Below are 17,801 nucleotides of genomic sequence, written 5' to 3' on the forward strand. Positions count from 1 at the left end.
ATGTGTGTGTGTGCGTATGTGCGCGCGCGCACGTGTATGCACATATACTTTAACACACAAATGAATTCACCTATAGTACTTTCTGAAAGCTTTTATCTTTCAAGCACCCTTTTTCTTGATGAAATATCTAGTTTTTTGACAAAAATTCTATAACAATCTCTTTGCAAGATGGCTGACCATTTAGCAACAAGAACATTTTCGTTTGAGACAAATCTTGAGTTTCACTCGTGAAAGCATGTTGAGACAGAAACCCCATCCCTGATATTCTATTACATCTCTAGATATGAAATAAACATAGATAACACTACTGTACAAGATGACTATAGAAACTTAGATTATGAGTCATTGTATACACGCTTAGTAACGTCATAATATTTCATTCAATGAACATGTTTTCAAACGCTGATTGAAACTAAAGATGATGATTCACAGAGCAATCCATCACCTTGGAATACTTTCATCACCTTACGACATTGGATCTGCAACAATGAAGAATATTCATTGAGTAAACTACAAATTTCTATTGCACAACTGAGTAAATGCGAAAAATATTGGTTGTTCAAACATGATCATTCTCGTTGCACGACCAAAGAATCTTGAGAAATTGCGCCGCATAATAACAATTTAATTGTCCAGTGAAGACAGCCGATACTGAAATTTATTATCATACTGGTACTATATTTTTCGCCAAAGAATTGTACATGATGGTGACACGATACATGCGACTTTGTTCACGTTGAGCAATAACTGATCAAAAGGGAGAACTTGCGAAGCGAATTCAGTGCTTCAGCTGATGTTACTCTGTTTTGGTTGGTCCGCGGCCGCCTCTAGTTTGTTCTTTTCTGGTCGACATTGCGCCGTATCACAATGCCTGTGAGTGTTCCTTCTTTTCAGTGATTTTGGGCCTCTATTTAAGCGAGGTGATACGCTAATTGTTGTAAGCTTAGTAGACTTCATACAGACTTTACGTTGATGTGACTATTGATGATGTAAATAGTGTATTTTATCCGAAATACGACATAGTTGTTGGCACGAGTGTGAAAACGTGGTTGGAAGAACGCCCTCGGACTGGTCTTGTAAATATTAACGTACTTGTTGGAATCTCGTTCAAGTTATAAGATGATGAACTGATGTTAGCACGTTAATTAGGTTTTGCATCATATGTTATTTGATTGTTTTAAATCTTGGCATATTTTAGCGTTAGTGGTAATGACGCCAGGCGTAACGTGTTGGCCCTGGCCTGACGAAAGGCTTGGCCATCATGGAAACATCATGGTCGACTCGTGGCAAGTCGCCGATCTTTCAAAGCAAAGGCAGCTGTTGTGCGCATTTAAGGGTCTTTAGAAAATTCGCAACAGTATTTTAGAGTCGTAATACGAAAGTTGCTCAGTAGGATAGTATACGATGCCATTATATGGTTTCACCCTCTCATTGTCTGTGTAGCTTGGGGTAGGGTGTAGCGGTAACTAGGACTACCGGTACAGGAACCTATGATGGTAACTCCAAAACGAGGCAAATTTAGACAGCAGAACGCATTAGTTAACATTGCACTCTATGTGCAAAGATACATCAGCAAGGAAAGTTTGTGTGGCTTAAGTGTACATAGCCCATGGTAGCAACACTGCCTATTGGTTTTTTTTTTTTGGATTTGTGCAATATGAAGGTTAGCCTATGCTTGACTTCTTTAAAGATACACTCAAACCTCTCCAACTATGCAACCTTTTACCTACACTCAAACCTCTCCGACTCTGCAACGTTTTACCTGATAATGTTCAATTATATGTAGCCAAGCCTTTGTAGCCTATGTAGAATGTGTAGTCTGTGAAGATAAGGAAAGGCATTGCTGTTAGGAGGCTGTTGAATGAGTGGTAAAACATTAGGGTAGTATGCAGAGTAGGGGGTTATGAATCAGTTTGGGATCGATGCCCCTCCCCCTGGCCCTTTTAGAACAGCGTCCAAGGTTAAGTTAGGTAAAGGTAAGTCTGGTTAAGTTAGGTAAAGGTAAGTCTGGTTAGGTTGTATTCCCTCTGAAATGTTCCATTGATCGTGGCTTAGTGATTTAAATATTAACCCAGTTTCAAGTCATACACAAAGTTTTACATTAGACATTTAATATGGGCATTCCATATTAAAGTGGATGGAGCAAGTACGGAGTGAGTGGTCAGGACTACTGGAGGCCTAATAGGCATTTCAGAGGGTATGTGACCTAGTCAGTCATACCATTAACTAACAATCCTAGGATGCTGTGCCCTAACCTTAACTGGGGCTCCCCACCCCCTTCCAGGTGAGTTGTGACCCCTCACTCTGTATTTTACCCCAGTGGACTATACACACCAGTCTGTGTACTCTTTACAACAAGCTGCCACAAAAGTAAAGTGAAATAGGTCAGGATAGAGGTTAGTTTCCTAACGAAGCTGTTAACTGTTACTTTTAAATAGATCATCGAAACTTAAATGGTCTTTTAAAGTGGAAACCTTGGTTAGGCATCTGTTTCAGCCTCCTGAGTCCAAAATGTTTCACTTTTGTCCTTACTGCTGATGATAATTTAAGCTATTTGGCCCTACATAGGCTTTAAAACTAATACTAAAGCGGCATAGTTCTTGCTATTTGCTGACCGGAATAATTGCCACCGTTTACTTATGTTTTGGTTTTTTTGATATTTATAATGTTTTTGTTTATGTTTTCAGCCTATAGTCATCCCCAAGTGTCTGGTACTAAATAAATATTTTGCCCATTTTGCGTGTAAACTGGTCTTTACCCAAACCAGACCACATTGATAGTTTTCAGTTTTGCCATAATTTCAGTTGTATGCAACTAGGCTAAGACAAAGATGGCAAGCGGACTTCACTCTCGAATCTGAAATGAGATGAAAATCAAATTTGTTAAAATACTGTACATTACAGTAACTGCAAACAGTTTTATTTGATAAACTGCAAACAGCATAACAAAATAAACTTCAAATCATGCCCATTTTAACCTATATGACTGAAAATATTGGCACTAAGATTCTCTGTACACTGACATGAGAGACTCGTTTTCAGGCTATTTTCTTATATATTGGTTCCCTTGAGGTTGTGTCCCGAAACAATCTACTTTATGTTGTTTTCTTGCCTTTAGAAAACTAGAGGCAGTAATCACCAGATGAGGATTGTGTATGAAGTTATATTTAAATTTTGTAGGAAAATTGGGTTACGTTTATGAACACATTTGTTGTAAGTGCCATGTATGGAAAGGACAAAAAATTTTCGGTGTTTCATTTAGGCAGATTTTTTTCTTTTATGCTGTTAAAGACGGGATTCTGTGACTTGAGTAGAGACATTCGTAGTGTTTGATGCGGTAATTATTGGGCAAGGTTTCCAAACATTTACAAATCACCTATATAATTAAAAGGAGTTTTTTTCAATCTAATTGTTAGCTAGAGTGTCTACTATTGTTTGGTTCAATTGTTATGTATAGGTTTTTGCCTTTTCAGTGACACTTCTTTGCTCTGTTATTTTTATTTTTCCACATTTCATATATTGGTTTTCTTTTCTCCATTCATACCAAAATGCTGTAACCATTAGAAATTCAGAAGTTATCTGAGAATCTGTGGTTTTCTAAAAATTGTATTAGAAAGTATGTTATCTTATGAGCCTAAGGTTTCTAGATGTATCAGTTAGAAATTCAAAATTAAGACTTCACTGTTAAAGTTTACATTCGGCAAGTTTCAGTGAATGAACTCCCCAGCTTATTGTAATTTGTTCTAACCGGCCATGATAGCCAAGATGAAAATTATAAGTAGCTGTTTATTGTAATCAGCCTGCGGCTATTTATACCAATTGATATTGTGATTGTGTGGCAAGCTTTGGGGAAGTTTGGTAGTTAGGCTACACCAGTCATGTCTCAGCTTCATTGAACAATAAATGTTTAGCTGCTGAGTGTTGCAACTGGCTATCCTTAGACAGGTTTAACCAGTAAATCTCAGTTTAATGTAAAAGAAGCAATTTTGTCTTGAATAGCCATGTAATAGACTAATTTTATTTTGTGAAATAACCTTTTCAGTAATCATGCGGTTCATTTTTTTGGCCACACATTGGGTGATCGTGTGTTTAATTTCTGGCTGAACATTGTGTAATCATGTGGTTAATGTCTGGCAGAATGTTTTGTAATCGTGGTTAATTACTCGCACAACATTCTTATTTATTCTCTTTTAATGTTTTTGTTTTGAAGTTGTCTTATGTAATGCAGTTCCCCCTTTAAATCTAGACTTCCTTTTATAGAGTATTCATTGAAATGGGATAGGAGAAAATCCAAAGGCTTTGGTATGGGTATGAAGGCCTCTGACTCGCCTCTAACCTCATTTTATGAACTTTGGGCAAATACATTTCTGAAGAGATGCCACTCTCTTCATGCCCTTTTCTCAGGGTGAATTTCAACCAAGATCTTGCTGTGAAACCTGTTGGTCTGCTTGCTTTTTACGATGGGCAAGGTATAGGCAATGAAGGAAAAAAAGAGCCGTGCAGACCCGCCATGTGGGAGGACATTTCTTTAGAAATAGGTTTTTTTTGGGGGGGCTCTGGATTTCTTTATCTGAAAGCATACTTGACCCTAAACTTAACATAGTACTGTATGTTATTCTTAATCTGTCATCAGTAGTTAGGCTAGTGCCTGTTGCAAAAATGCAGGCAGTAGCCTATCCTAGGCTATGAAGTAAGCTGGGACTATACAGAAACTACCAGCAGGACTAGGCTAAACTCTAGACTACCCATGGGTTGCTTAGGCTAAACTATGCCAAATGCATAGTAGGGCAAGGTTTTGTTTAGCTTGGCTATGCTGTCATTCAGATAGGCTAGGCATACTCAAGTTAATAACATTCTGTATGCAAAATTTTTCAGCTTAGTAAATAATAGAGGCTGCCTTCACAAGCTTTAGGAAATTAGTTCTGTACCATGCTGTTACAATAATTTGGTCATTGTTAAACAACTCATGCTCGTGACATTATGTGAGCTACTGCTATAACATTATGTGATGGCTACTGCTATAATACGCATAGCCACAATGCAGACATTGAATATCAATGTAGATATGCCAATTTTGATTTCATGCTCTACCTCTAGAGAATAAATTGTTATATACATTCTATTAACATGAGTTATTCTTAGTAAACTTTAGAGGGGGGGGGGGAGCAGGTTAAAATCTGTCCTAGAACAGTTGCCCTTCATTGCTCTTCAGTGAAAGAGCAAAAATGACTTGTGATAATTTTCATTGATTGACCTTTATAATGTACTTCTTGCTGTGTTAATGAATTTGTATTATTTTAAAGCTGAAGAGCTGAACGTTACGATATGTTGAATATTACCTAAAGATAAAATAAGAACATTGATATCACATGTAAATTTACCTGCAGTGTAACAATTTTTACTTTAAAAAATCCATGATAACTTCGAGAAAAAAGATATACAATTTCTCTTTGCCGTGTAAAAGTATAATAAATTTCCAGTGGTATAAAATGCATTACTCTTCAAGCCATGCATAAAAAAAATATAAAATATAATTTGAGTGGAGTAAGTTTGCGTAGCAAAATAATTGGTTGTCAATATATATTTTTTATTATTTGCCATAAATCAGTATACTATACAGTATACACTGGCCTCAATAGCAGCAGCAAGCATCCATACATGATAATGGCAAATTTACAAAAATAAAAAAATAAAATTTTTAGCAGTCTTTCAAGATTAGGAGAGTAGTTGTGTCAGGTTACAATCAAAATTATACTGTAGAGACATTAGCTTTTATCCATTTAGCTTTTTTGTTAATGGTGCCTCATTCCCATGCTATTTATGGATGTGCACAAAGATTTAACAGGACTTGAAATCCATTTGTTACCTTTCCCCTGCAAGTAGCTTTGATATGTGCATTGGAAAGGGGTAATGTATACAAATTCCTTGGCAACAAATAATTGCTAGCCATCAGTAGGTAGAGACGGATGGGAAGAAAAACCACTGTTGTATTGATATTGGGACTGAACATGACAGTCTTCCCATTGCAAAAGCAATTCTTGCAGTCATGGGTAATGCAGTTAACAGAAGATGGAAATCACTTATGGGATACTGTATTCAATTATTTTATTGCTTGATGCTCCCTGCTAATTTACCTCAGCGTTGATTACACGTGGAACACTTTGTAGGGTTTTTTTTTTAAATTGGCACAAAATTCTTTGGAGGTAGAAGATATGTAGTTGATGGAAATTGATGAACCACCATCATTGGTAATATACTATAGGGAAATGCACAAATTCAAATAAGTTAAGAGTTGCATTTTTATAGTAAGCAGAAATATGACGACTGGGATGGAAAATCAAAATGTAACTATAAAACTAGCCAATCTGTTGCTTAGTAAATAGTTTACAAGTTTTTGCAAATTTTTAAAAAATATTTCAAGAGTGACCAGTACCTATTAATTATTGTGTGCAGTCAGTTATTTGTGGAATCTATGCTCACTGGATTACAAATGTTCATTTCAGAGGAAAAATGTTTTTCCAATCGAAGATTTCTTAAAGAAAGGGAAACTAAATAGGACAGACACATCTCTCATATGGGAATTTTATTTTGAATTCTATCAAGAGAACTGTCTTTCAAGGTTCTGTTACTTGCATTTTTAATATTGTAATTTATAGTGATATACAATTGTTCTGACATGTATACGAACCTGTGCTTTTATATATGGAGTAATATGTGCTTACATATCTTCGGCTGTTATTGAATCGTCTCGAAAAAATCATACAGTACTACATAGTGATCACAGCCGTCCTAGTGTTTGCACAGTTTCCTAGTCGTCTGTTATATTCGTTCATACTGTTCTCTGTGTTTGGGAGTGTGTACTCCCTGTACCTAGCTTTAGTTTTAAAAAATGCTACGAGTCAAAAATGACAACTCCTATCAACGGTCTTAATGTCCTAGACTTCTACAGGCACCCCATACCATATTGATATACAAAATTATCCTTTTGATAATATAGCCTTTCTGCAGTTTTTTTTTTTTTTGTTTAAGTTAGTTCCTTTAAAATAGCGTAAAGAATGCCCAAAACCTTTCCTTAAAAAAATAATCTTAAGCACCATGTAAACAACCAGTAACGATACTAATGATGCCACTGATTGACATGAACTTTAGTAGACTGCGCGAGTGACTTTTTTCGTCTAAGAAAAACTGGGAAGTTGAAAGTGATCGAAAGATTGCAGTAACAATCATACTTCCTATCAGTGAAATAAATGATTTACATGGAATATTTATTTTTTTGTTTTCAGTTAGCAAAGGATTTGTTGCATCCCACTCCTGCTGAGGAGAAGAGAAAGTGCAAGCTCAAGAGACTTGTACAGCACCCAAATTCATTTTTCATGGATGTTAAATGCCCAGGTAAGCATTATATTCATCTTGTTTCCTTTATTTAGTGTGCAGAGTTTGGCAGAGGATAATTGTTCAGTAGTAGGGTTTTTTTTTTTTTTTTTTTTTTTTTTTTTTTTTTCCAACAATATAAATGAAAAAGTTGTTGTAGGGTTTGAGTGTGAAGTGCAAAGGTAGGATATGATTAAACTTTTTTCCCATCTTTCCATTAAAATATCCGCGAAATTCAATTTAATATCCTGGAAAGGTGTATTGATGGCCCAGAAACGCTAGGTTGAATTCTGTGATAGAACAACATTCTGCTTGGATTTTTGAAGAAGGCTATGTTGTCAGAAAATCTGAATAGAGCTCAGTAGCCAGTTGTAATTAGGTGCCATTCCTACACACTATACACAGGAGAGATGTTCAATCGTCAGACTTCCGGCCATTTCAAATTTAAGGAATGTAATATCATTGATTCGAAAAGGTATGCATGAATCCACAGTGTCGGTGACTATAAAACTAAGAATAACCAGCTGGTTTGCTCATACTCAGTCTCTCTTTCCCCTTGCTAGAGAGAAGGAAGGATTTGCATTTACTAACCCAAATGGTTAGATTACAGGCAGTCCCCGCTTACCCGTGGCATCGGTTAATGGCGATCCAGTTTACGGCGCTTGTCCAGTGACGCTTTTAACTGGATTTTCGGCGCCGATCTCCAGTTAACAAAGCCAGTATCCAGTTATCGGCACCATTAAGCAGGTTATTAGTGCTATTATCGCCGATTTTCGGTTAGCGGCTCTCAGCCGGGAACAGAACCCCCTCCGTTAATAGTGGGACTGCCTGATATAGGTAGGATACTCAGTCATGTAGATCACCTGCATGCGTGCCAGTCCAGCACATGGCAGCTCGTTCACTGTTCCTCTGCCCACTGGAAGAGGAAAGAAGACGGGGAGAAAGGTAGGAGGACAGTCCTACACACACAACTTCTAGCAGCCACACACCTTAGGGGAGATGTAACCCGTCCCTCAAGAGCTGGATGAACTAAATGACTTGTTGATCATCCACCATAGGATCCAAGGAAAAGGAGTCCAAGGACCTATGGGCAACTTCCCAAGGTAAAAGGAGATGAATGTGGTCTGCATGATTACATTCTGTCCTAGTACTGACCGGCAGGTTCTTCTAGAATGCAATGGACAGACCAATGCCCCTGGCCTCAAAAGATCTGGTCTGAAACCTACTAATGTCCACCAAGAAGTTGCAGAGTACTCTCATTTGATCATCTCACTAGTCAGAGGAATGACAGTTTGGACACCGTTTCTCGGCCAACTTGGAGGTAACGAATGAGCCATCGGCATTGGGTTGAAAGTCTGGCCTTTTTGGAGGCAACATAGACGTCATACTGTCATTGGCACCACAGGACCAAGGAAGTGGAATGATCGATCTGACAACACTTTCGAAACATGTAGGATGATGAAAGGCACAAGCTTCCAGATGTAAATGGGTACCAAATGTCTTCCTTTATTCAAAGGTGTGAGAATATGGAACAGAACAGGACAGAGGCAACTTCAGGAAGTCGAGAAAGAAGGACTATGATTAAGCTGCTTCAGAGGTTGAACGAATCCAGAAGTCAGGGTGCCAAGAGCAACTGTCCTTATCTCGACTTAAGCAAGTAATTGTTGTAATGACATCCATGTAGATTGGGATGTATGGTTGGTCACTGCAGTGAATGTTCTTCTGTCTACTCATGTACTTGCATTGCAGTAGAGCAGATTAATGACCTTTTGTTGACCATGGCACTACCATGGTTTTGTTGCTATCACACCGAGGAAGTGTAGGAGACTGCTGCCCTGGTCAACGTTCCTAAGAATGAAAAGTCTCCAGAGGAGGATAGTGTAACCATGGCACTGCTTTGGTGTAGTTGCAATCAAAGGAGTGCCTGTTTAGACACTTAGACTCCTGAAACTGTCTAAAGATCCACATAATACTCTCCTCGGGTTGTGGATCAAGTGGCAATTACAGCAGCAGCAGCTACTGCTTACATCACCCACTCATCACAGGATGAGTGTAACTACATCAAGTCAAAAGAAGTGGAGCACCTAGATGCCGCTTCCTGACTGAGTATGAACCAAACGCAAGTTGTGGGAACTTAGTTTGGATGTATTGTTGATCCCCTGGCAAGTCAGACAAAATGACAGGAAGTTGCAAGCACAAGACTTGAGTCCTGGATGCAAAACTGAACTTGTCTGTCAAACATCCATCATCCTGGAGTGTGTCTGGTTGACCGCTATGCTAAGTGTACAGTACTGCAAATCCGTGCACCTGCACTGTCAGTTGAGGAGATGATAGGACACTACCCCCCCCCCCCTTATTGACTAAGGAACTACCATGGTACCATTCCTTAACAACGATGTGGAACGCCTATCCTCAGATCCTGAGGCTTCGAGATCTAAGAAATCCAGGTTGTTGAGGTGTGGATTAGGTCAAGCTACACTAGGTTTAATTTAGGCTAGGTGGGTTTAAGTACCTAACCTAACCGAATCCAGACCCCTTGAAGACTGGGTAACTGCCTTCTGGCTGAAGCCAGTAAACAAGGAGTCCCAGGATACTGAAGTGCAGGATTGACAAGGTTCAGCTAGAACTTGTTAGGCTAGGCCCAAGTACCCAGCCAAACCTAATCCAACCTAGTCCCTGATAGAGCAAGAGAATACCACATGGTTGACGCCATTAGACAAGTAGCTCTAGGATAATGAAATGCAGGTCTGGTAAGGTTAGACTAGAGCTAGTTAGGCTAGGCTAAGTTAGGTTAAGTACCCAACTTACCTCTTAAAGTGTATGTGACCTCTTCAAGTGTATGTGATTGTCTTACAGTTGGTGCTTTGAGGCACGAAGTATCTCTAGAGGAAGTGTTTACAACACCCCAAGGGGAAGGTAGTAGTCTTACCATGAAGCTAGTTCTCTTGTTTCTCCAAGAGAGGATGGTAAGGAATGGGTAGTCGTCTCACCATTAGGCTAAGTCCTCTCACCTCTTAAGAGAGGATGGGAAGGAATGTGGAGACTGTGTCGAAGACCAGGACCCCCTTTCCATCGTCAAGAATGTCTTCATCCTTGCTAAGAACAGCATTGCAGAAGAGAACACTGAGGCTGTTACACCGAAAAGGTCTGATCCATAGACCTACGGAGTTAGAAAATAATTCCAATCGCACCAAGAAATAACCTTGCACGATCAGAATTGACTACTGTTGTGGAAGCGCAGTACGGTATGGTTCTACAGAACTTCACTGCAAACAAGAACAACCCTGTAGTCGAAAATGAATCAGGAATCCGAAGAAATCCATGCTGACGAATTGTAACTACCTTGGTTCAGGGAGTCGAAGGTTAAAATCATTGTAGGAACAATCAAGAGTTGGTGCCCGAACGTGAACCACATTTCTTCCTACCTGAAAAATGTCAAAGTCTCTGGCTGAACACAATAGGAAGACTGTCAGCTCCTGCAATGATGGCCATATGATTCTGATAAAATAAGTTAATTTGATCGTGAAAAGGTCCCTGTTAATTTATTTTATAAAGGACGTAAAGGTTGGCAGAACGATCCAATTCACTCATATGGTAATGTTCAACTAAAAAACATGTACGTGATCGAATGGCATTGCACAGGCGTGCTGTTGATGGACTTGTATGTGGGTTGTCACTGCCTCTCCATCGTCATGCTTTGCATTCCTCTGGGAGAAACTGTGACCACCGAGCGAACTTGGGGAGCCCTGTACGAGACTCACAGAGCCTTGGTCGTGACTTGCACGTGACTCTCAAGGCCGTGGACATGATTCGGCGCCATTCTAGATGTCCACAAAAGATCTATCATTGCTATTTGCTTGACAGAATGAACGAGGCGGTGATCGGACAGGCATTGGATCTTCATGACACGGCTGTAGACCATCCTGTTCTCTTCCCAAACCTTCACATAAGTGAGGTCAATGTTCCGTTGCCAGACATGCCATCCTGAGACACCTTCCACAATCCCCCATGCAATGGCCGTGATGTCACATATGTCCTTGGCGGCGCGAACCTAATCTCTCCTAGGAGAGCGAGAATACGAGATGACGAGAAGCAGAGGAGTGAGGCTAAATGGCTGACTAGGTTGAAGTAACCGCACATACGTGTGGGTCTTCATGGACTCTTGATGTTCAACAGGATATGGTCGTGGGCGCTGGAATGACGATCAGCGGGCATCTTGGGAGAGCGTGAACAGGGAGGGGTTCTGGAATGATGGAGACTAATGCCACGGAGGTGTGAACGAGGAGGCTACAATGGCTTAGGCTGGAAACGTCCACAGTTGTGCAAAATCTCACGTCCGTCATAGGATTGCAAAACCAAGAAGGAAACAGCTGAACTTCCAAGTTTTCAATACCTTGGATTGGATTCTTAACAGGAGCCTTGTCATCTCATAGCCATCAGTTGCCGCAGTACAGGTTCTCAAGTCAGGAGTAGGGAGAGCCATTGAGAAGCGGCTGGACGTGACCCCATCATCAGTGAGATGGCCGCAAACTGGAATGGGAGAACCACGGCTATGGTTGGATGAAGATGGAGAAGAAATGGAGGAGAAGATGGAGACCTGTGACACGTCTTCACAACACGGGTGAACCTCTTTCGAAAAAAAATGTCGACTCTGTCAACCACTGCTTACATTAGAGCATCAGAAGACAGAGCGCTAGAAGTCACCATTGCGGAAGGGGGCTCAGTGCTTTGTGAGGGATATGCTGCCAGCAGAGCAGGAGAAAAGCCACCGCCACCGAAGGGGTTCCAAAGCTCTTAAGAGGGATACATTGCTGAAGGGCTGATGGAGCAGTGGTAGAAGGGAAACCAAAGAAGGGGTTCCAGAACTGTGAGAGGGGTACGCTGCCTGCAGATCCAGAACTGTAGGACTACCAAGAGGGTTAGCCTCTGGAGCTGCCGACTGAAAACCCTGGTCAGGATGCACCAAAAACTTAAGTAGCAACACTGCTACAGCCAGGCTAGGGCTAGAGCAGCAGGGCTGGCAACTGTCAAAGCTCTTCGGTTGCAATAGTTATGGCTGAAGTTTTTTTTTTTTTTTAAAGGATTTTTTGGGGGAGGGGGCGGGGGTACCAGCAAATGGGGGGGTGAGAAGGAAAATATGAATGCTGACCTTTTCGCTCTACATAAACTAACCAATGCCCAAAATTTCAAACTGATTCATGCAAAAAAAGCCAGTTATTAATAAAAAATGCTCCCTTTTAAAAATTTGTTATTTTATTGATGGGGAATGGTTTGAAGAATATGTAAGTTTTTCCCTTTGGAGGGTTAGCTCCCCACTGTATAAAAGTTGATGGTGACAATAGGCTTTTTAAAACTAAATTAACTGATTTTGGGTAAATGCTCCACACCTAAGTGTCATTCCAAACAATTCTGCAAATAAACTAAGTGTTCATTTGGTCAGCTGTTGGTGAAATAAGGGTGTTTGGCCAAATGTTAATTTCTGAAGTACTCATAAGCTCTGTTTTTAGAAATAATTTCTCCAAGAGTGCTGAAATGTTCATTCATGGACAAAATAACCATCTTTAGAAGGTCTGTACCCATACAGTTAAGTGAAATGTTAAATTGCTATTATGCTGTGTAATCTGGCAGTATGTCTTTACAGTATATGCAAGGTTGATACATGTATTTAACAAAGAAACTGTGTAGTGGTGGATTGCTTCCACGTTATTAAGTGTCCTGTACCTTTTAAATAGTATTGTCATTTTGGCCATTATTTAAGATTAACAGAAAAGAAGAATAACTGAGTTTTGGATTTTTCAGGTTGCTTCAAGATTTCCACAGTTTTTTCCCATGCCCAGACAGTAGTTGCTTGTGTTGGTTGTGCGACTGTCTTGTGCCAACCTACTGGTGGGAAGGCAAAGCTAACAGATGGTAAGTGGATTCACATGTTAAATTTGTTCTTGTTCATGCCATTGTATTCTCAAAAGTACATGCTGCTGTTTCTTAAAATTTTTTTTTTTTTTTTTTTTTTTTTTTTTTCATCTAAAATCTTACATTTTGCATGAGAAAGAGAGAGAGAGAGAAAAAAAAAATCCTCAGCTGATTGCATTTTACCCACATCACTGTCTTTAGTTGCTGAATGAAACTTGATTTGGAGAGATGTTTTTCATAAATTATCAAGAATGGGTTTAAAAATTGCAACTACCTTATTTATAAACGCAGTAAATTAAATGAAATACATGTGTGCTTTTGTAAGTTTCAGGCGTTGATTTTGCCTCAATCATTTTGGAGTGTGCTCATTATTTCTTTCTTTAGCCACAGCTATAATACCTTCTGCTTGAAGTTAGTGGCATACTTTCTTAACATTTTCTCCATTGCATGACAGATGAATAAAACAGAGACTTAAATCAAGTATAGGCCCAGGAATGGCCTTTACATATATTTGATTTTTATTTAAGGAATTACATTGAAAGTTAGCAAGTTTTTAACAAGACAACTGTAATGTAACTCTTAGGAAACGTGTTACTTATGGTAACTTACCAGCAAACAGCTGTTTATTAATATAAACTGCAGGACAGTAAAAGCTCTAGCTTAATTTTTAGAGATGAAAGCAATGCAAATTAATAAAGAAACAGTGACAGTAACTCAGGGATGCTGAGAAGCGAGTGGTGTACCCACTAAGAGCGCCTGATTTGAACAAACAGTTCTGCGCTCGATTTGTAGGTGAAACCCTCAAATCCCTGTTTCCATTTCGCATCAATATATCCGTAAGTACAATATACCATGGTCTGTTATCTTGGTGCGCTACTGTATTTTGTATACAATTAAGCTTATTTTAACTACAGTATATTCTTTGCCCCAGAAAAACTAGAAAAATGTTTCTGGAGTTTGAACAAATTATTTTTATTCACATTTAAATGGGAAAAATTTATTCAGGTTACGAACTTTTCGCGTCACGCACTGTGTCCTCTAGCGACTTAAGTTCGTGAACTGTATTCATTCTCAGAATATCCACATCTTGTATCCTCAGTTTGTGTTTGCTTGCAATTCTAGGGTGTTGTATTGGGAATGGTTAGCCTTTTATTGATATGAATACCCCTTTTTTATGTACGATTATTGATCCCAGCCATATTTAAGTACAGTAACATGTTAGCTATTTTGTTCATGGTCTATACAGAAGTGCTCAAAATTGAAAAATTGCCCAGTTGTTAATTTTAACTAAAGTTGTAACAGGTGTTTTGGACTACAGGCTCTATTTTAGGAACTTTATCAGCAGTTGAAATTAAGACTCCCAAGGATCGTTTACATATTGTGATATTAATGAAGTTGGCATGGATATACATAATTGATTAGTAGTTTTAAAGTTCTCTAGCTACAGTAAAAACCATAATCCCTGGGTTTCACCCTGAGGTAGTGGGCAGAGGATTAAATTTCTTAGTGTTTTATTAGCAATTGAACTGATCATCGTGACACTGTCCTGTTTGCCCACACACTCCACACCTGTCATAAAAGACTTGTGCAGAATTAATATTTGCCATGAAGCATGACACATTAAAACAAGAACATGAAAAATGGGAAGAGGAAAGGAAACATTGCATCATTGTTAACTCATGGTATTACAGTGTTGTTATGTGCATGCATTAGTAAAGAATATTAGAATTGAAACTTCAGTAAAATACAAAATTGTTTAAAAGTCATTGGCTAAGATGGAGTGTTATTCATTTGGTAGTTAACTCAAATTTTCAAATAGTCCATTAAGAAGACAGGAGGAAGGAAGTAATTTCCAGTAACTTGATATTTGGAACTAGTTAGCAGTTATTATTTTCTCATAAGCAAGTTTGAAGCTATTAAAGCACCTTCATTTCAAGATTGAGTTATTTACCATTGAAGAGTACTTAGGAATTTACAGTACTGCAGTGAATTATTTACCATTGAAGAGTACTTAGGGATTTACAGTACTGCAGTGAAGAGTACTGAGGGATTGTGAACTGAAACACTTGTGTCATGTTAACAATGAGATTCCTGGGCCTTAGCAGAACTTGTCTAACATATGCCATCAAACGTTGCGGAGCACTTATGGCAGTTAAATGCTCATGCGATGATAACTATTGGTGTTATTTCTGAAGATGATTATTGCTACTTTATTGTTGAATGATTACAGGGGCAAAATAACAAACAAAAATAGCCAAAGTGACTGTTTTAGCTAGAAATGTTTTCTTTGCTCCAAAAAGAAAAATATATATATTTTTTACACTGCAAAACTTGGAGAATACAGTATGGCTTTCAGAGATATGCAGTATATAATTTATTGCTATTTAGGAATGGAATATGAGGTTTAGGCCAAAGGCCAAACATTGGAACTTGAAAATACAACCCAATGCATTTGATAGTAACTAAATTACTGTTATGCACCACTTAGCTGTACCGTTTTGTGAAATGTCGGACTGAGTCCCAACACCCTCAGTATAGTTGAGAAATGGAACATTGGTGTAGAATATGAGGGTAAAGAAGAGTGGAATATTATCCTAAATGGGAAGAGATATTATACTAAAAGGGAAGAGAACACCTGTACTGTGCTATCAACAGAACAGGAGGGGAAGGCTGGTAGTGAAATGAAAGTATGTAGAGGAACAACAGCATAAGGATGTGACCGTCAGTCCCTTTATGCTGGCATCAAGTAGATTCTGCTGAAGTGAGCATACGTAATTGAACTAAAGAAGAGTTATGTAATCTATGCACTTGAGAAATTTTTGAGATTAGAAAGGTAAAACTATTTCCAAGATAGTTTTAAGATTTCAATTTTTTTTTTTTTTTTTTTGTATCCACAGAGAAAAACTTGAATGATTTGCAAATGCAGTCACTAGTCAGTTGTGTAATGATTAGTACTCGAGTAACCAGTGCCATAGGTTCTGTAGTAATGAATGTCATAAATTACTGATAACTAAAACTTTTTTCTTTATTTTCAGGGTGTTCATTCAGAAGGAAGCAAAACTGATTGTGTTGGAAGAGCCTCCCTTAAAATCCTTTTGTCTGTTATTACCATGAACTGAGACTTATTATATTGAGAGGCTAAACATGTGTTTTCTTGAAATTTATTCCTCTAGAATGTCTAGTGAGAAAGCATTACTAATAGTGTAAGAAAAGGTGTAATGATGGAAAATATCAATAGTGGAAAATGTGTAAAGGAAGAAAAGCTGTTTTTAGCCTTGACAGTGTTACTTCTTTGCAAATATGGTTAAAAGTTTAGTGCCAATGTAACTTTGATGTTACAAAAATTCAAATTCGACCATTTTATTTTAATTCAAGCATAAGTTTGCCTGTGTCAAGCAAATATGAGGGTTGGCAGCTATGTTAATAATATTGCTGGACAACATTATACATATACCAGGTATAAACTTGCAATTACTAGTGAAGGTATTCTGTGAAAGTTTGGTCCATTTGTGTTGCAAGCTTTGGCTCACTGGAATTTGTAATGGATCAGGAAGCAATTACTATTGACTTAAAATTACCATGAACTTCAGGATGATACCTCGTCTTCATCCATCACCATTCCCTGCATGCAAGAGACTGTGTCCCCCTAAATGGTCAGCAGTATACCAGGCAAAACTGTCTCCAATTTAATTTTCTAAGATACATGCAGGCAATCATTCTAAAGTAGTACTGCAGTTTTAGACAACTTTCTAATTCTCAAATATGAACGGCAGAAACGTCACACATGCAAATTACCATTCAACATTACTGGCAATCTGGTCATTGTGTTTTCATTTTTTTTTTATACATAATATACATAGACCCCTAACACCTTGCCATAAGGTGAGAGTGTTTGGAAAACAATTAATAAGAACCCTAAGTAGTTGCTCTTAAATCAGTAAGACTCTTTTTTTTTTTTTTACCCACTGTTTTTCCATCATTACTTATCAGGACTGGCCCAATTTTCGACTAATCTTTGACCAGCTTTGACTACATTATTGATTTTTCATAGAATATGAATGAGAGTAAGGTTGGATGGCATTCCTTACCAGTAGAATTCAAGTAGCCAATGTCTGAGAGAGGAAAGTCTAATACTAAGAACTGTTCCTGTTGCTGGGTCCAGTCTTGACAGACTGACAACCTCAAGATACTACAAGCTTTTTGTATATTGCACTGAGTATAATCTCTGTACCTGTAAGAGGGATTCATCCATTATTTATGTGCTATGCATGGGGAAATAGGATGAATTTTAGTAACTAATATTTAATGAATAATCATTAAATACTGTACACCAAACATTGATAAAAATCTGGAAATGTACACCATCAAGCCCCTCCAAAATTCATATCCAAACAGACAAGCTTTAAGAACATCCAAACAAAATAGGAAAATTCAGACAAAATTCCCATTCTGGGAATGAAAATGTCTTGATTTCTGGTACCTACATAAAAAAGGATATCATCACTAATAACTGAAAATGAT

The 17,801-nt window shown here is 38.4% G+C and overlaps 1 protein-coding gene across 1 annotated transcript; it reads left to right on the plus strand.

The window, feature by feature from the left end:
- Positions 1-732: 732 nt before the first annotated feature.
- Positions 733-16,423, plus strand: RpS27 (ribosomal protein S27). Its single transcript, XM_067098884.1, has 4 exons — positions 733-873; positions 7,283-7,391; positions 13,170-13,280; positions 16,316-16,423. The coding sequence occupies exons 1-4, from the start codon at positions 868-870 to the stop codon at positions 16,342-16,344; spliced, it is 255 nt and encodes an 84-aa protein (XP_066954985.1). The 5' UTR covers positions 733-867; the 3' UTR covers positions 16,345-16,423.
- Positions 16,424-17,801: the final 1,378 nt, after the last annotated feature.

This window comes from Macrobrachium rosenbergii, chromosome 55 (genome assembly GCF_040412425.1).
Source record: "Macrobrachium rosenbergii isolate ZJJX-2024 chromosome 55, ASM4041242v1, whole genome shotgun sequence".
In the NCBI taxonomy this organism is placed as follows: domain Eukaryota; kingdom Metazoa; phylum Arthropoda; class Malacostraca; order Decapoda; family Palaemonidae; genus Macrobrachium; species Macrobrachium rosenbergii.

Coding starts and splice junctions, on each gene's coding strand:
- RpS27 (XM_067098884.1), top strand. Junction 7,392..13,169: donor CATGGATGTTAAATGCCCAG/GTAAGCATTATA, acceptor TGGATTTTTCAG/GTTGCTTCAAGATTTCCACA. Junction 13,281..16,315: donor GAAGGCAAAGCTAACAGATG/GTAAGTGGATTC, acceptor CTTTATTTTCAG/GGTGTTCATTCAGAAGGAAG.